This window comes from Ctenocephalides felis, unplaced genomic scaffold (assembly GCF_003426905.1).
Source record: "Ctenocephalides felis isolate EL2017-DRISC unplaced genomic scaffold, ASM342690v1 CF-g0.4_SCAFFOLD_01886, whole genome shotgun sequence".
NCBI classification, from domain to species: domain Eukaryota; kingdom Metazoa; phylum Arthropoda; class Insecta; order Siphonaptera; family Pulicidae; genus Ctenocephalides; species Ctenocephalides felis.
The window spans coordinates 182940316-182957111 of NW_020538040.1; the positions used below are offsets into that span (position 1 = coordinate 182940316).

Genomic DNA, 16796 nt, shown 5'->3' on the forward strand with positions numbered 1-16796 from the left:
TGATCGCAAAAAAGAATTAAAAATGAGAATTTTTGCTTATCTTTACGTTTCAGCGGTTTTCTGAAACATTTTGGCATCCATTAGAAAAAATGTAATGTGTGTGTGTTGCGAATATAATTTTTCATCCACGAATTGGTTAAATTTTTTGGGAGGGAGATCCCAAAGCAGAGGTTTAGGAGATACAGAGAAGAGTTTTTTTTAAAAAAAGGCAATTTTGCGGTCAAAAATTATTGATCCTGTCCATACACCAGAATCAAGGAGACTAAAAAAATTATGCCAATTAATTTGATCTAGTAAAATCATTATATAGTACAAACCCACTGAGGTAACTACTCTCTATAATTTCATTAATGTCAATCAAAATAGTCCATAGAATTTAACGAATGTTTCCGATTGTTATTGAAAAAAAATCATATATTTTTATAGAGATTTGAATAATAAGTTCAAAATTTTGTTATATTTGGCGTACCAAGATTTATAATATTTAAATTCACTTACATAGTCAATGGCATTTATATTTAGTCTTAGATTAGCTTCAATATAACATGACCGTTTACTAAGAAGATCTCACTGGAGTTCTTCTAGATATCGCTCACAATTATGTCAATTTAGCTATAGGAAAATCCTCATGTATTTCTGATTGCTGAATAAAACAATTAAAAAAAATAGTTCCAACAGATGTCATCGACATTTTTGACAGTATAGATCAACCGACTAGAGTGGAAGTTCGAAAATGTCGCCAGATTTTCAAAAAATATCCAAATTTTCAAAATAGCCAGTTATTTTCAAGAATTTAAAAACAATAAGTTTTCAAAAGAAATTTTTTTTTAGTTTTTAAAATTTAAAATTTTAAATTAAGTCACGAAAAGTTTCAGCAATTTGCCTTGACACGATGCTATGCACTTGTAGCTTACAGTGCTAAATATAATACTAATATTACAGCTCCATTACTGTCTATTGTTACAATAATTCATAGTAAGTTAAATAATTTCTAAAGAAATTCGTTAATTTGTTTCACTTGAAAATGTTTTCTCTGTCGATTGTGAGTTGTAACGGTAGCATTACTTTACATTGCTTTACTTTACCTTACCGATTCGCATTGTAACACATGTAACGGTACAAGTGCAATTTCAACTGTTATTCTAATCTGGCCATTGTTGAGCACTATCAATCTCTTCGGCTTACAATCGACCGTGTGCTATTTTCAAATGCTTCGCCGGATCGTAAATTATAAATTATGAATTATGAATTCTTACGCGACGTTTTTATAGTTCGATTTTCCTGCAGATGAGATTTTACTAACCTCCACCCCAAACTTGTTTCAAAATCAGAATCTTAAGTCCTATAACCTGTCGGGTTCAAACTTCTCCTTACTTCGTATTTTTAGATGATAACCTAATTGGTTAAACCTTCCATATTTGATGATTTTATTAGAATTTATCTAATAGGGCTGACTTTTTATTAGCGGCAATACCGAATTAAGGGTTATTTTAACTCGCAAACATATTGCTATCTACTTGACAACAGGCTGCTCGAAGTGGGTCTCGAACATATACAATTTATTAATAGTTAATCCTAGGTATTACCTGATTGATTAGTCAAAAATCCCAGGTTGAAACTATTTTTGATGTGTATCACAATTTACACTCTATATTCTTGCACTAACTTTATTTAATGAAGTTACAGACGTTTCGAGACCGTGGTTTGTCTCATCAGTGTAAATTCAACAAATAATATTAACTTATTTTATAAATTGATAATTGTAAAATTTGTTTAATTATGATTGATAACAAATTGATCTTACAAAATTAATTACAAAGCCTAACACCGTACCTATATATCAAAAAAGATTTTAATTTATTTATAAAAATTTAAGTCAAAATTTGTTCATTGCAGTTCTAGGTTTCCTTCCTTCGAATTTGAATTATCAATATTACAGATGTTCACACAACTGAATAGATAACATATAATGAAACAATAATTGATAATGATGTATGGGTTTTTATTTATTTAATTAAATTTTTATTTTACTGCAAATATTAAGTATTTACACGTTTGAAACAACTACTGTTTAATTAGAGCCACTAATATCGATCAGATATCAGAGAATATTATGATACTTATGAGTTATATGATACTTATGTTATAATAATACGTATGTAGATTTATAAACATATTATGTAATGTTTGTTTTATGAACTATCAATCTATCTTTTTTTTCTAAAATTAGCAACGTTTTGTAACTAGTTGCGTTTCATCAGCAGGGTTTCTACCAAGATATTTTTTTAATCATTTAGAAATCTGAATTGAAAATTTCTATTGTTAGTGTATATAGAACAATAAGAAAAATAAAAACAATGATACTTTTCAGAATTATGGATAGTAGAATAAAAAATATAAAGAAATGGATTATGAAACTTGCGTAAAAAAGTATTTGAAAAACAATTAGAATTGAGATGAAAGATTAATCACTTATTTTGTACCATCACTTTTATTTAAGATTTATTCAATATTCATCAGAAAATTGTAATCAATCAAATTGTTCTACAATGCCCCTCTCGTCAAAATTGATCATTTTTTAGCATTTTTTTTTATTGGTTTAATGACCTTATAAACAAATGAACCGTAAGTTCATTATTAAGGTGACCATACGTACTCCATAATAAAATTACAACTACTCATCAAAATGTTATGTCTCTAAGCCTCTCATATTCATAGTTTTGAACTTTTAAACTGCCTGGAATAAGTGCTAATTATTTTTCAATAATTATGACAAAAATTAAACAAAATTTTAAAATTAGTTTGAAATCTGGAAAAACATATAAATATTTTTGGATCTATAATATAAAATATAACATTTAATCGAATAATAAAGTTCTTCGTCAGTAATTCTGATTAAAAAAAAATTGCATGTGCTATTTTATAATTATATTATAATTTTTTAGCCACCCCGTCCCGGATCACCATAACTAAAAATTACCGTCGCGGTTTTGACTTGAAAAAATATGGTTACCTTGTCATTATCCAATTTGCAATTGCAATTTATAAAGAGTATCATCAAAAATTAAAAATAAAAAAAATTCAAAAAATAAGAGGAAACTCAATTGGATTCATATAGCAAGAGACTGCACTAATTTATGTAAGAAAAACAAGTCTGGTGAAGACGAAGAAGCCATGCGCAAGAAGAAGAGATAGGTCAGGAACAAGCCACGGGGACCAGAAGTTTGAAAAGTAGTTTAGAGATTTTTTAACACGTTAACCGACATGTCAGTCGTCTTTATGAACCATGCCATACATATATGTCTGACATAAGTGATTTGGCAAAAGAGAAAAAAGTTTTAATGTAGGGCCATGTCAGTCACATATGTGTGACATAAAAAATAGTGTTTTCCAGGAATTTTGTCCATTTTTTCTCTTTGATGCATTCAGATTCCTTGATACAAATTTTTAACTAAATTATCTAATAAAGTTACCATGAGCCATGTAAAAATTTTTCTGTTACTATTGTTAATAATTGAGCGTACTCCATCAGCAAATTTTTGGTAGTACTTAGAATGTCTAAATCGAATGTCAACGTCCAGCGATTAGTATAAAAAATACTCTGTAAACAGTAATGTTCATTATGGTTTAACGATAATAACTATTAATAACACTATAACATCAATTCATAATCAAATTGATGTATAGAAACACGCATTTTCCTGAGAGACAAGATGTTTGCTACGATGATTCAATTTGCTAATTGATTTAACAACATACTAACCGAACAAAGCTAATGTTTCTAGGTATCAAATTTATTCTCTACAGGTTGAAAGAATTCTCCGATAAAAACTTGTCACTCACGATTTATTACATGTTCGTATTTGATTTATTGAAAATTTGAATTGACGCGATACAATGTTCGATCGAACGACGCATTCGTTGGCCAAATGCATTTCTGCGTCACAAATCGATACAAACGTCGATAACAATTAATTTCTTTATGCGTTTTAAAACTATTTATTAGTATTTTACGTTCTCATAAACCCATAAAGATATGCTTTGCTTTACATTCAAACACGACCTTGGTACAAGTTCAATGCAAACGATCGTTGGGAGGTCACATGTAATAATATATGCAACAATTATTTGATACAATATAATAGAACGTTTTAAATTTCTAATGGAAATTTGATAAAGCAAAAGAACATTTTTGTGAAAAGTGGGCGAAGAAAAATTTTTACTGATCTTCAAAAGAAAAGGAAACTGGATCGGACCTATTCTGCAAAAAGAGGGCTTCCTGCACGACGTCGTCAAAGGTATAGTAGAAGGACTAAAGGGATTGGACAGAAGAAGAATGCAGGTGATTGATGTCCTACCACAGAAGAGAATAAACAGAAAACTGAAATCCGAAGCACGAGACCAGGAAGCATGGAAGAAGTTTGGAAAGGAAAATGCATAAAAATGAATAAGAAGTGATTAATAATTGATTAATTTTATATGACTATGAATTATTAAAAAAGGGAGGAAAAGGTAACTTCTTATTGGTGGTGCTCTCAAACCAAGGACCTGCCTTGTGGCAGAGTACCAATATTATTGTTAATATGTAAAAAAGGACGTCGAGATAAAAATAGTGATATATAAATTATTATTGTTTATTTTTTGGCTTTGTATACACGTACATTAGTCATATATATAAACTATACAACTACTACATCTTAATTAACACAAGATCATTGAAAGCCAAATTAACTAAATTGAATACCAAAAAAACAAGATTCATCATATTAATCTTGAGGCAAGACAAAGAAAGATCAGCTTTTCATCAGTTCTATCATTTTTATAGATTTTATAATTTTATTTATATTATTTTTTTACCAAAATTAGTAACATAAAGATTATACAATGGTTCCAAAACATTACTTTTAAATTTTACTTCCCTAAATTCCGAATTTTGAATTATATTTGGATTGAATATTGGATGACATTACTTAGATTTGTGGATTTTACATAAATTTGTACAAAAATTCATATACTATGAAAAACAAATCCTTCGTTAAAAATTAGTATTAGAGTTTCATAGGACTACCTATCCTTTCAGACAAAATTCACACTCCAAATAATATTTTTTTTAATAAAAATTAAACTTAAATTCTTCATATTTTGTTCATTAATATAAAGTAAAAAAAATTGAAATTAAATCTATCATCGTAAATGTCTAATATAAGACAAATTGTAATTCATATTGAAAATAAGTATAATATTAAAACTATTAAAAATACTATTTGCTTCTAATGCCTAGTTTAATTTACGATTTTATATTTAATAATATTACTCTATGTTAAAACAAACTAAAATCGTACTTCTAATATATCTTATAGCCTGTATTTCTAATTACATTTAATTTCTTATTAATTTGACCAGAATTAAAGAAAATTTGAAAATCGAAATAACTACCTTCTGAAAATATTTTTTTACCAGTAATAAACAGGTTAAGTCAAATTTGGATCAAAATTAGTTTGGGAGCACCCATTAATCACGTGATCGATTTTTTAGCGATTTTTAGACCCCTCTCAAAAATAATTTAAAAAAATGTAATTCAAATAATAATTATATAAAAAAATAATTATAAGTACTGCTGACAAAATTTCAGCGATAAATTTGAAACGTTACTTGAAAACTTTTTAGAACTTTACTTTCGATTTATTCTATTTATGACATAATTTCGTAAAACTTTATGTTTTTGATTGAATTATTTTGCAGCAATGCCCCCAGAAAGGTAATTTGCACTTGATATCATCTACATTCTTAATCTGATATCACTACTGCTTGATATCAATCTGGCCGAGATGAGTAAGGAGTGCGAAAGCAGAACAGTTTTTGCATTGGAACACAAAAAATGAAAAAAAATATAAGTACTTTTGACAAAATTTCAGCGATAAATTTAAAACGTTTTTAGGAAACTTTTTAGAAGTTTACTAATATTTATTTATCATAAAATTTACTTAATATTTTTTTGTAAAAATACATGGTCTGTTCAAAAAGTACCCGGAATTACTAATAATTAAATTTCGCGGGTCTGGAGTGTCTGATTGTCAAAATTTTTTTTTTATTGTGTTGGTATACATGCCCCTAAAGTATGATGAAATTTTCAGCTATATTCACTGTTTACTTTGTCTGTGGTAGTCGCTAAGGTTCGACGTGTTTTTCTGAGCTCGGCGATTTTTACAATGGAAGAATATTGAAAAAGTCAAAGAATTTGTATTAAATTTTGCGTAAAAAATGAAATAAAGTGTTGCAAAGTGCAAAAATTCACCAGATATGGCTCCGTGTGACTTTTTCCTATTCCCAAAGTTGAAGAGACCCATGAAAGGACGGCGGTTTTCCTCGATTGAAGAAAATCGCCGAGAGTGCTCAAGGACATATCAAAAAGTGAATATCAAGGGTGCTTCGAAAATTGGAAAAAACGCTGGCATAAGTGTATTATATCTGGGGGGACTACTTTGAAGGGGACCACATTAATGTAGACGAATAAATAAATATTTTTTTGAAAAAACGAAAATTACGAAAACTTTTTGAACAGACCTCGTATATTGTAATTAAAATGAATGGACAAGACTTTAAAGGACCGTTCAAACTTTACAATTCGCGCATAAACTTCTTATTTTTTTTTATTTTCATATACCTTTTATAAGTTAACTTTACAATTTTGTTTATTAGATTGTATATAATTATGTAGCGCATAACCAGTAAAAATTGGTTTAACTAGTATGAAAAAAATATTTCCATAATATCCTTGACCTTCATATAACATCAAAATTCCAAATAGAAGTCAAGTTCGAAATATGAAGCTCACATCATTAATAAATCATAACTATATTGAATATCCAGGAGATTCAAATTTCATTAATGAATCCATTGATAGTTTTCAACAACGAATGTTATTTGTTTTAAATAAACATCGCGATCAGGTGGTTATGAAATAGTAAACAATTTGTAGAAAGATAAAACCTTCGATTTATTATTGTTATAAATATTCATTCATTAATTATTTACTATATCGTTGTCATGTTTATTGTTTTCAATTATTAATTATCATAATGTTTACTATAACCGAAAAATTGAATATGAGTTTGTAAATAATGATAGATAATTGAGAATTTGTTTATTATGTCGCACGTGCTAGAGAAAATATTGAATTTAATTCGATATATGAATGAAAATTAATGGAAAATGAAGAATGGAAAATGTATATGTATTGGGTAATTTAAATTATGTTATTTGCTGTTATTATTATTATGCTGTTTCTATTATTTTCTTTGAATATTAGCTATTCCAGGCACAGAAGAATGCATTTGAATTTTTGCAGTAGCTTTTTGATACTAGAGCAAACTTGAATATTGATTTTTAATAAAATTACTTGAAGTTAGAAGTTCTGTAAAAAAATGAAATTAAAAAAATTGTATAAGCCAAATAAAAATTATCCATGGCAGAATCATAAAACATATCAAATACTTTTAAAATGTTCAAGAAAAATGCAACATAATTTATAGAAACATTATAATTTAATAAAATTTATTAAATAATGTGTTGCATTTTAAAAAATATATTTTACACAATTCATCATATATAATTATATCAACGTTTCCAGGATAAGAAAAAAATAGAAGAATTAAGCTATTCAGAAAAGAAAAATTGATTATCTACATTCTTTCTAACGTTGAAACACTTTTTTATAATTAACACGTTGATCGCCAAGATAATATCAGATTTTTTTTTACATGGGTCATCGTAACTGTATTAGATAATGTAGTTAAAAATGTATTAAGGAAACTTAATGTAGCAAAGAATTTTTTTTTCCAAATTTCTGGAAACAAATTTTTAGTGTCACGCACGCATATATGACTGACATAGTCCCTTTTTTCTTACAATCATATATGTGTAACATGGATCATGTAGAACTTCTTGGCGCCAGACACATATGACTGACATGGCAATTAACGTGTTAAACTTATTAAAAGTATGAAAAAAATAAAAGAATATCTGGATTAAACATATATCTATACGTTTCTTCAGTAAATGGGTTTCATCATTCAAAATAATTCGAACCTTGGAATTATAACAGAAACAGACAAATTAAATATAAATTGAATTAAAATGATATTATAACAACCAAAAGAAAAACTTCAGTATATAAAAATTTTACAGCCAAAATAATTGGCACATATTTTGAGCTCAATTAGATCCAATATAGCTTATAGAATGCATATATTATGATTGCTTTTAATTGTGAAGAACATAATATTAACAATGAAAACAGCATTTAAAAAAAAAACAAGTATGATAGATCAAAGTAAATTATAAAAAATTGTATCGACAGTTTAAAGAGAACAATATGTGAAATATAAAGAGGTCAATCATCTGTGTAATTAATACAAATATATATTAGGGTGATTCTTAAAGGAAATATCGACTTTTTTTGCTCCTAGGATCTCAAATGCTTCCAAATTGTTAGAAAAAAATTATCTGAAAGTTTCAGATCTTAATATTAACTTTAAGATAGTTCGCACTCCAACCAAAGTTTTTAGGTTCCTTTTCAAGGAAATACTTACTTTATAAAATAAATCAAATTGTTGTATTTTTTTATTTATAACCAAAATAAGCAAATATAATGTTATTCTCAAAGTTTTGATTCATTTGTCGCTAAGCTATATAATTCTAAAAAACAAATGGAATTTTTAATTAAGTTAATATGAATAGCTGAAATTTTCATAAAATTTTTTCATCATTTTGGAAGCATTTGAGTCCCTTGGAGCAAAAAAAAATAAAAAATATCAATATTAAGGACCACACTAATATAAATAAGTGTGTGTGTATACGTTCCATTTCGAGTTATTCATACAGGTTGATATGAGCATTTGGAATGCCTTAGCAAAAGTAGTTCGGTTGTTGAAAAGTTTTCCCTTGCCGGAAAATCGTCTTTAAATACACATATCAGTTCTCATGCAAACTCATGAAATTGACCTGTTGCGTTCTCTATATACGATATACTCTACTTATAAATTTACACATTTCTAATAAATAAAATAATGCAAAAAATTGGAAGTAAAAGGAAAGTGGAAACATACTTGAGGTTATAGATCTCAGATATAATACAAATACTTTGAGTATAGTTAATTAGTCAGAACTGGATTGGACAACTACTGGGTTGCCATCCATTTAAAAACATCTATATAATAAAAGTCAAAACTACAAATTACTTATGTCCTAGCATGAATGATTGTAATTAAAAGTTAAAAAATGGAAACATATTTGAAACCATCAAGTGCTTACAATGTATCAGCGCAAAATTATTACTAAAAAGATTAAGAAGTAAAATACAACAATTTGTTTGCAACTAACAAAAGTATTAACAATTATTGTATTAATGTAAGTTGTCCTTATAATGAGAAAGTGAAGACTATAGTGTAAAGTAAAATTATCTTCATCAATTGAAAAGTAGGTTATGTTGAGACCATGGAGCCAATTCTCCGATAAAATAGAAGTTTAACAAAGAATTGTTATGGCAACGCTATGTTACGGCCCAATCTTCATATGAATTGGTAGACAGGCGTTTTGCATATAAAACCTAAGCTAAAAAACGCACAATGTTATCATAAACACAGCTTTCTAATGTGCCCATACGTAAGCACATACGTAAAGTTAGGTTTTATGTGTAAAACACCTGATGGTACAGAAAATGCATAGCATTTCAATAGTTTTTACTACCAATTTATCGGAGATATTTTATCGGAGAATTGCCGCAAATTAAATGTATGAAAAGTTTTCTCTTCAATCTTCCAGTAAGTGGAATCCATTATACTTGTTTAACTATGGTGGATATAAATGAACTGATTATTTTAAAAAATCAGCTTTAAAATCACTTCATAATTATAATTAAAATGATTTTGAATCACTATCCTCATTAAATTCGATATGTGTACCAATAAATAGGAGCTTTGCGTCCAATAAATTGGAGCAAAATAAGGTAAGGTTTGAGCCAGGTGGTAGAAAATAACCATACAAAGAAATAATCCAACAATAGCACAAGTTAGAAGCATCAGAACAGAAGTTAAATAAGAAACAGGCCATACTAGCAACGACTAGTTCTGGGTTTGATACCTTGGCCAGCTTGATATCGAGCAGTGGTGATATTAGATTTTCACTTGAGATGAATTGCACATATGGTAACACGTGAAAATAGTCTTTCAGTACATTGCTGTTATATATATGCACACTACTTCCAGAAATATATTTAATAGGAATTCATCAGAAAGTGAATGGTTTAACATGGGGTTAAATAATGTACATCACTACAGCTTGTGGAGCACAAAGCTCTGACTGCTATTTAAACGTAAAAATAAAAAAAAAAAAAATAAGTAAGGATTCAATAAAATTTAAAGCATTTTATCATCTGATCTATGTCAATGTTCCAGGCGAATCTTGGCACAACACCCAATGCAATGGGATGCATTTTAATAACCCACAAAACCGGTTTGCAATCAGCCCTTACATTTAATGCACTCGACACATTCATTTCGTTCACGTTGTGCCTGATACAACATATTTGTGGACCAATGTTACAAATCATCGGAATATTTTTACAGTTTTACAAGTGAACTGCATTTTTTATAAAACAATAATAATGAATTAAAATAAATAAATAATAAATAAGTTATAAATAAAAATAGTAATGTTAATTAAAAAAAAATTAAGTTCATAGAAATCTGAGTTTCACAAGTGCAATGCATTTAAAACAAAATAAAAAATAAAGAATAAATAATTATATAAATATAAATAAATAGCAAATAAAAAAACAAATAATGCAAATAGAAAGGCAATACATTTTTTACAAAAATAAAAACAAAGAATAAATGATTAAATGTATAAAAATAAATTAGTATTAAATAAACAAATAATAGAGCAAATTGAAAGACAATAGTAACGTTAATTTTTAAAAAAAATCAAATTCGTAGGAATTAGTTTTACAAATGCAATGCATTTTTGAAAGAAAGAAAAACATAATAAATAATAATATAAATAAGAATAAGTAGCAAATAAAAAAATAAATAAAGCAGACTGAAATGTAATAGTAATAAATTAATTAAAAATAATCTAATTTATCGCAATCTCAGTTTTACACGTAAAATGCATTTTTTTAAATAATATAAATAGCAAAATTCAATGCATAGTAACATTATAAAAAATGATAATTCATCAGAATATGTGTTTTACAAATAAAATAATTTTTTGAGAAAAATTAAAGAGCAATTTTCAAGGTAATGGTAATACATTAAAAACCAGTGGTTTCCAACCTTTTCATATCGCGACCCTGCATTTTGTGAAAAATTATTGCTGCGTCCACCTTTTAATATTTTTTAACGGTCTAATGTTATAAATATTATAAAATTAATAAAAATAATCGATTTATCAAGCTGCATATTAATATAAAATATGTCAAAATATACATACAAAAAATTATTGATTCATTAAATTTTCATATCATTTCAACGTTTTTGGAATATTTTTTCTGGAAATAGAATTTTCAAAGCTGTACGCACCCTTGTAACAACCTCGTGCCCCACATATTGGAAACCACAGCATTATTTCTTCTTCAACACTCAGTTTTACAAGCAAAATTCATTTTTCGAGAAAAATTAAATAGACAAAAGGATAGTGGTGCATTAATCGAAAATTTTCAAGTAATTAGAGTTTTTAAATAACTCTTTTGAGAAAAATAAATTAGAAAGAAATAGTACCAAATTGATCGAAACTTATAAGAAATGTACATGTAAAATGCATTTTTTTAAATAAAATAAATTTCGATGTATTTGTACCACAATCGAAAATGTCAAACTCATGGTTACAGGTGAAAAATTAAATAACAAAAATACAATGCACAAAATAGTAGCACATATTCGAATATTTTCAAATAGTAAAAGTAAAATGCCCTTTTAAATAAAAATTAAATTAAGAAATAGTAAAAAAAAGTTAAACATTTTCAAATTGTGAAATGTCAAAATCAGGCGGTGTGAAGTTATCAATGTTTGGAACTACATGATACCAACATTAAAAAAGTATGAAAATGATTTTTACTAGAATTTTTATACATAATATTAATTTAATATATAAAACTACTCAAAATTATAAATAGGTAACAGTGAATTTAAGCTTTTTTATTTAATATATCTATAAATAATTATAAACAAAAATTTACACTGGCATTCATTATTCAGTTATTAAACAACAAAAAAACTAATTCATGTTAAAAAAAATTGAAGACGTTTTAAACGTCAGTTTGACTCTTTTTTAGTGAATAAAATAACAAAACACAAATTTAATAAATATATAAAATTTAGATCAATAAAAAATTAATGAAACAGTATGACAGATTGATTGGTTAAAAAAAATGTACGTACCTACAAATAAAAGAACTACACCAAAAGTGAGGATAATTTTATTGTATTACTATTTTTGTCCATTATGGTTTGTTCCATAAAAATTGATTTATTAACATGTCAATAAAAATTAATCGCAAGGATTTATCTTTGATAACTCTGAACGTCCTTGCAAGCGAGTACGCACAAGGTTGACAACATAACAGCAGGTTATGAAAAAATGTAAGATTTGAAGTTGTATTTTTATCGATATTTTGCATAGATAAATATTGAAAAAAAAAATTGACGTAAGAAGATTATTAGCAGGTCGATAGAAACACGAACAGTGAATAAATTTAAACTGATTCTGATCTTCACTGGTAAATGTGTACAGGAATTAATTATTTCTAGCAATGTAGATCGCATGTAGAATTTTCAAAATCATAATAAACATTGTTGCTTTGACGCAGGTTGAACGTTGTAACTTTTGGTTAAGAGACAATAACGTACATCCACAGCCAAGGTAGCTTCAAATACGCATCATTGCCAGATTTCACACAGACCGACGTTACTACAATTTTTTTGAAAGATCCAAAATGAATTTTACTATTTTGGTTCCACTAGAAAATAGTAAAATCAGGATCGAAATGAGAAATCATATCGGTCGCGTCAATAAGCGGCACTGGTTACTAGCAACAATAAGAGCGGTAAAAACTATAAACGATTTGGTTATAACGAACAGGGTAATGTTTATGTCGAATTATAGTAATACACATGTGACAGTTGGATCACGTACATGTACTGGTTTGGTTAACAATATTTCTGAGAGATAGAAGAGAGTACACAAGTTTTAACCGTGCGGATAAATTTTTAAATGAAAATTTAATTTTCTACTTACTTTTCTCGTGCTTGCGCATCGGACGGTACAGAAGAGCCTTTACTCTTACCGTACATGATAAATTGTGATAATCACTAACTTTTAATGTTTTATCAGAAACGAGATGTAGGAATTAAATATATCATTAAACACAACATTTGTACAGAAAACGGTTCTCAGGGAGAGTATCCATGGTTCGAGTCGTAATACGTCCACATCACTTGCACAAATATAAACCGTGCCTGATCAAACAATTTGCCATTTTTTCCTTCACAAACTCACTACGATTTTCTAACAAAATGTGCACGGCTCCCGCGAGCGAGGTAGAAACGACCGATTCTAGGGAACGGTAAAGTGTTTCTGTGTATTGTTAACTTTGCAAGCTTGGCTTCAGTCATCTGCATTTCTATTGGCTGGCGCCGTTCTCGCGTGCTGAACCTTGTGTGTGCGTAACTATATACGTGCGGGGCTAATGACGAGTGCTGCCCTCGAGCCGGTCGTTGACCGTCACTTCAACATGACGGATAAATCGGAACCAGAATCAGAATCAGATCGGCCAATTCCTATTTGGCACATTCAAAATTAATAACCATAATTGCAATTTTGCACTAATTAAAAAAACTGGGTCTGATTTAATAGTTTTTGATCTTATTTTTGAAAAACATTTAGTGTTTGTGTACGTGTTTTAAAAAGCCTAGCGCGAAGCACTAAGAGTAAATTTTTAAACGTTAAATTTTACAGTTAAGAGTTTACATTTGCTTTGACTTGATAAAAAAAAAATCAAATTCGAACCTTTTTGAGAATTTTTTATTGAAAATATGGGGATTTTTGTTTTTCATTATCACCGGAATCAATACCAGCAACCTACCCGGCTTGATTACAGAGTTTATTTGTGGGGGTTGGAATTAATTCCAAATAGTGATATAGTAAGATATGAACTATTAATACTTACTAAATCTCTATAAAACAAAAACAGATGATATTTAAATATGTAATTCTATTCTTAGATAATACTGATTTTACAAGTTAAAATGAGTAGAATTTGTTCAAATGCTACTGTGAGAACGTGCTTCCATCTATCGATTTATATGATAATGCAGCAATTTGAAAGGAATGAAAAATATAAACTTCTTATTCCAAGTAGATTATAAGTAAAATTTAAGCATGTATAGATGCTATATTATAATTTTAAATATTTAATTAACTTCTCGTAGGGTAAGTTATAGTAATCGCAAAAAATCGAAAATGATTGTTTTTGCATATAAAAAATTGATGTATGTGTGTGAGTACGTATGTGCGGATACAAATTTTATCGACAATTTTTGAACACGGATCAACCGATTCGAATGATTCATAAAACATTCGATTCTTATTGACAAGAAGACGTGCTGATTAGTTTTTGGCCAAGAAAGGTCATGCTGGGCAAAAAGTGCCAAAAATGGTGATTCAGTTTTTGAGGTAACGGAGCGTCCAATTTGAATGATCCAAAAAACATTCAATTCGTAATGATCGGGAGAAGTGGTGATTGGAAATTTGCCTAGCCGCATAGATAAATAAGCATAAGCCGCTTCGAAGATAATGGGCAAAAAGTGCCAGAAATGATAACTTAGTTTTTGAGGTAACCGAGTGTCCGATTTGAATAAATCAAAAAACGATTTATTGTATTGACAAAATGAATAATTGATTAAATTTTTGAGCAGGCAATAAAAAAAAGCCATTTGGCGGTCAAAAATGATTATTACACATATATGCATATTAAATTATCAAATATTTTAACTATAAGTGCAAATTTTGTTTATATTTTTATGGGTTCCGTACCAATGTTATGCAATCCGTTATGCAATCCGTTATGTAATCCGTTATGCAATCCGTTATGTAATCCGTTATGTAATCCATCAGACTGCGACAAGGCGCGTACGCGCTTTGATATTTCATCTCTAAAATAACTATGCAGCGCGATTGCTTTGAAAACAAGTTCAAAATTTTCAAAAAAGTTAAAAAAGAAATCATATTAAAAAAAATCAATTTGTTGAAAGTTTTCAAAATTCTAGAAAAATCTTTTTTGAAAAATTTGAAAGCTTCTTTAAATAAATTTATTTTGCGGTACGGGAAGTTCCAGTAATGTGTCTTAAGGCACGATGCCATACACCACTAGTTTAAATATTTTATTAATTCTTAAATGTGACAGCTAATATCGAAACCTCGTCCATGTTGGAGAGTTGCCTCACAGATGGCGCATGTGGTTCATGGCAAAATTGTCAAATTGACAAGAAGAGAATTTATTGAGTGTATGGCGAAAAGTGTATTGGATGTGTTTTAATCGAAGTCCTGCCTGTCGTGCTGATTTTATTTATAATGGTTATTTAACGGACGTTATTGTAAATACTAGAACCGATGTTTGAGTTAAAGTACTGTTCGTACTACAGATTGGTGAAAACGAACGCGAAGCCGAAGTAGTGACGAGTAACGGCGAACAGTTTCAGTGTATATTCGACAGTTTGTGCCCGGAGCTAGGGGAGCTAGGCCCAGCGACAAGCGAGCGGCGTGAGTGTGTGTAGCCTGTGTAGCCTGTGTAGCCAAGCAAAGTGTGGTGTGTGCAATCAGAGAGATCTGGCAGAAGCTGGGCCTTTAGGCGTTTATTTCAGTTAAACGAGACCAAATGTCGAACCATCTTACGGTACTTGTGCTCTAGTCAGGCTGGACAAGGGACCGGGATATTACGAACGGCCAAGTAAGTAATGACATTCTTTAACAAGACAGCCGTGCCCCTGCCTCTGCCTCTGTCTCTGTGCTCGTGTCCATTTACCAACGGTTTCTTAGTTAGTGTCACTAATCCAAATGTCAAATGACACATTTTTGCCAAAATTTTCTCGAAAAGTAACCAGTGATATATAGTTAAGTGCCAGCGATATTGTGCTATTGACAGTGTTAAAGTTAGTCAAAATACACACGTGTGTTCGAGTCGATTTATTTTCTGAAATCTTAATCAATGATTTCCCCACAAACATGGTATGTCGTTCAATATTATTAAGGGTTTAGGTTTAGATTTTGGCAATGTCACTTGACATTTTGACAAAAATTAATGATTATTAACATAGATGACACTATATTTTTTTTTGACATTTGTTCACTCTTCATATTAATGTCATTTTAGCGCATGAGTATTCTTCGATTCCATATAAAGTTTTTAAATGTACTCGGATCCAACATAAGTAATCGATAAACGAATTGTAGTTTCTATTCTTGTGTAATATTTCAACTGTCCTATTGACAGTTTTATTTTCATCATTGATGTCGGCAAATTTAAAAATCCATACTATACTTTTGCCTCTGTCTCAGTTTCTATATACTTTTATACACATCATATGTTATATTATAATATAAACCCATAAAATATGTTATTTTTTGTTAGTTTCTTTCTGTTTTGTTAAGTTTCCTACCTTCCTTACGCTCAAATTCTACTTAAACCAGTGATTCCCAAAGTGCCCATATGGACCCCCAAGAGTCCATGTAAGCCATAGGTT

At 28.9% G+C, this 16796-nt stretch overlaps 1 protein-coding gene across 4 annotated transcripts in view; it reads right to left on the bottom strand.

Annotated features, from left to right (window-relative positions):
* The window catches only part of LOC113376775 (single-stranded DNA-binding protein 3), a 134993-nt gene extending 121402 nt beyond the window's left edge, over positions 1–13591 (bottom strand). For all 4 annotated transcript variants that reach the window (XM_026616829.1, XM_026616827.1, XM_026616826.1 and 1 more), the window contains exon 1: positions 13294–13591. In XM_026616829.1, coding sequence (XP_026472614.1) covers positions 13294–13349 — 56 coding nt within the window. In that variant the 5' untranslated portion in view covers positions 13350–13591. The remainder of the gene's footprint in view (positions 1–13293) is intronic.
* Positions 13592–16796: the final 3205 nt, after the last annotated feature.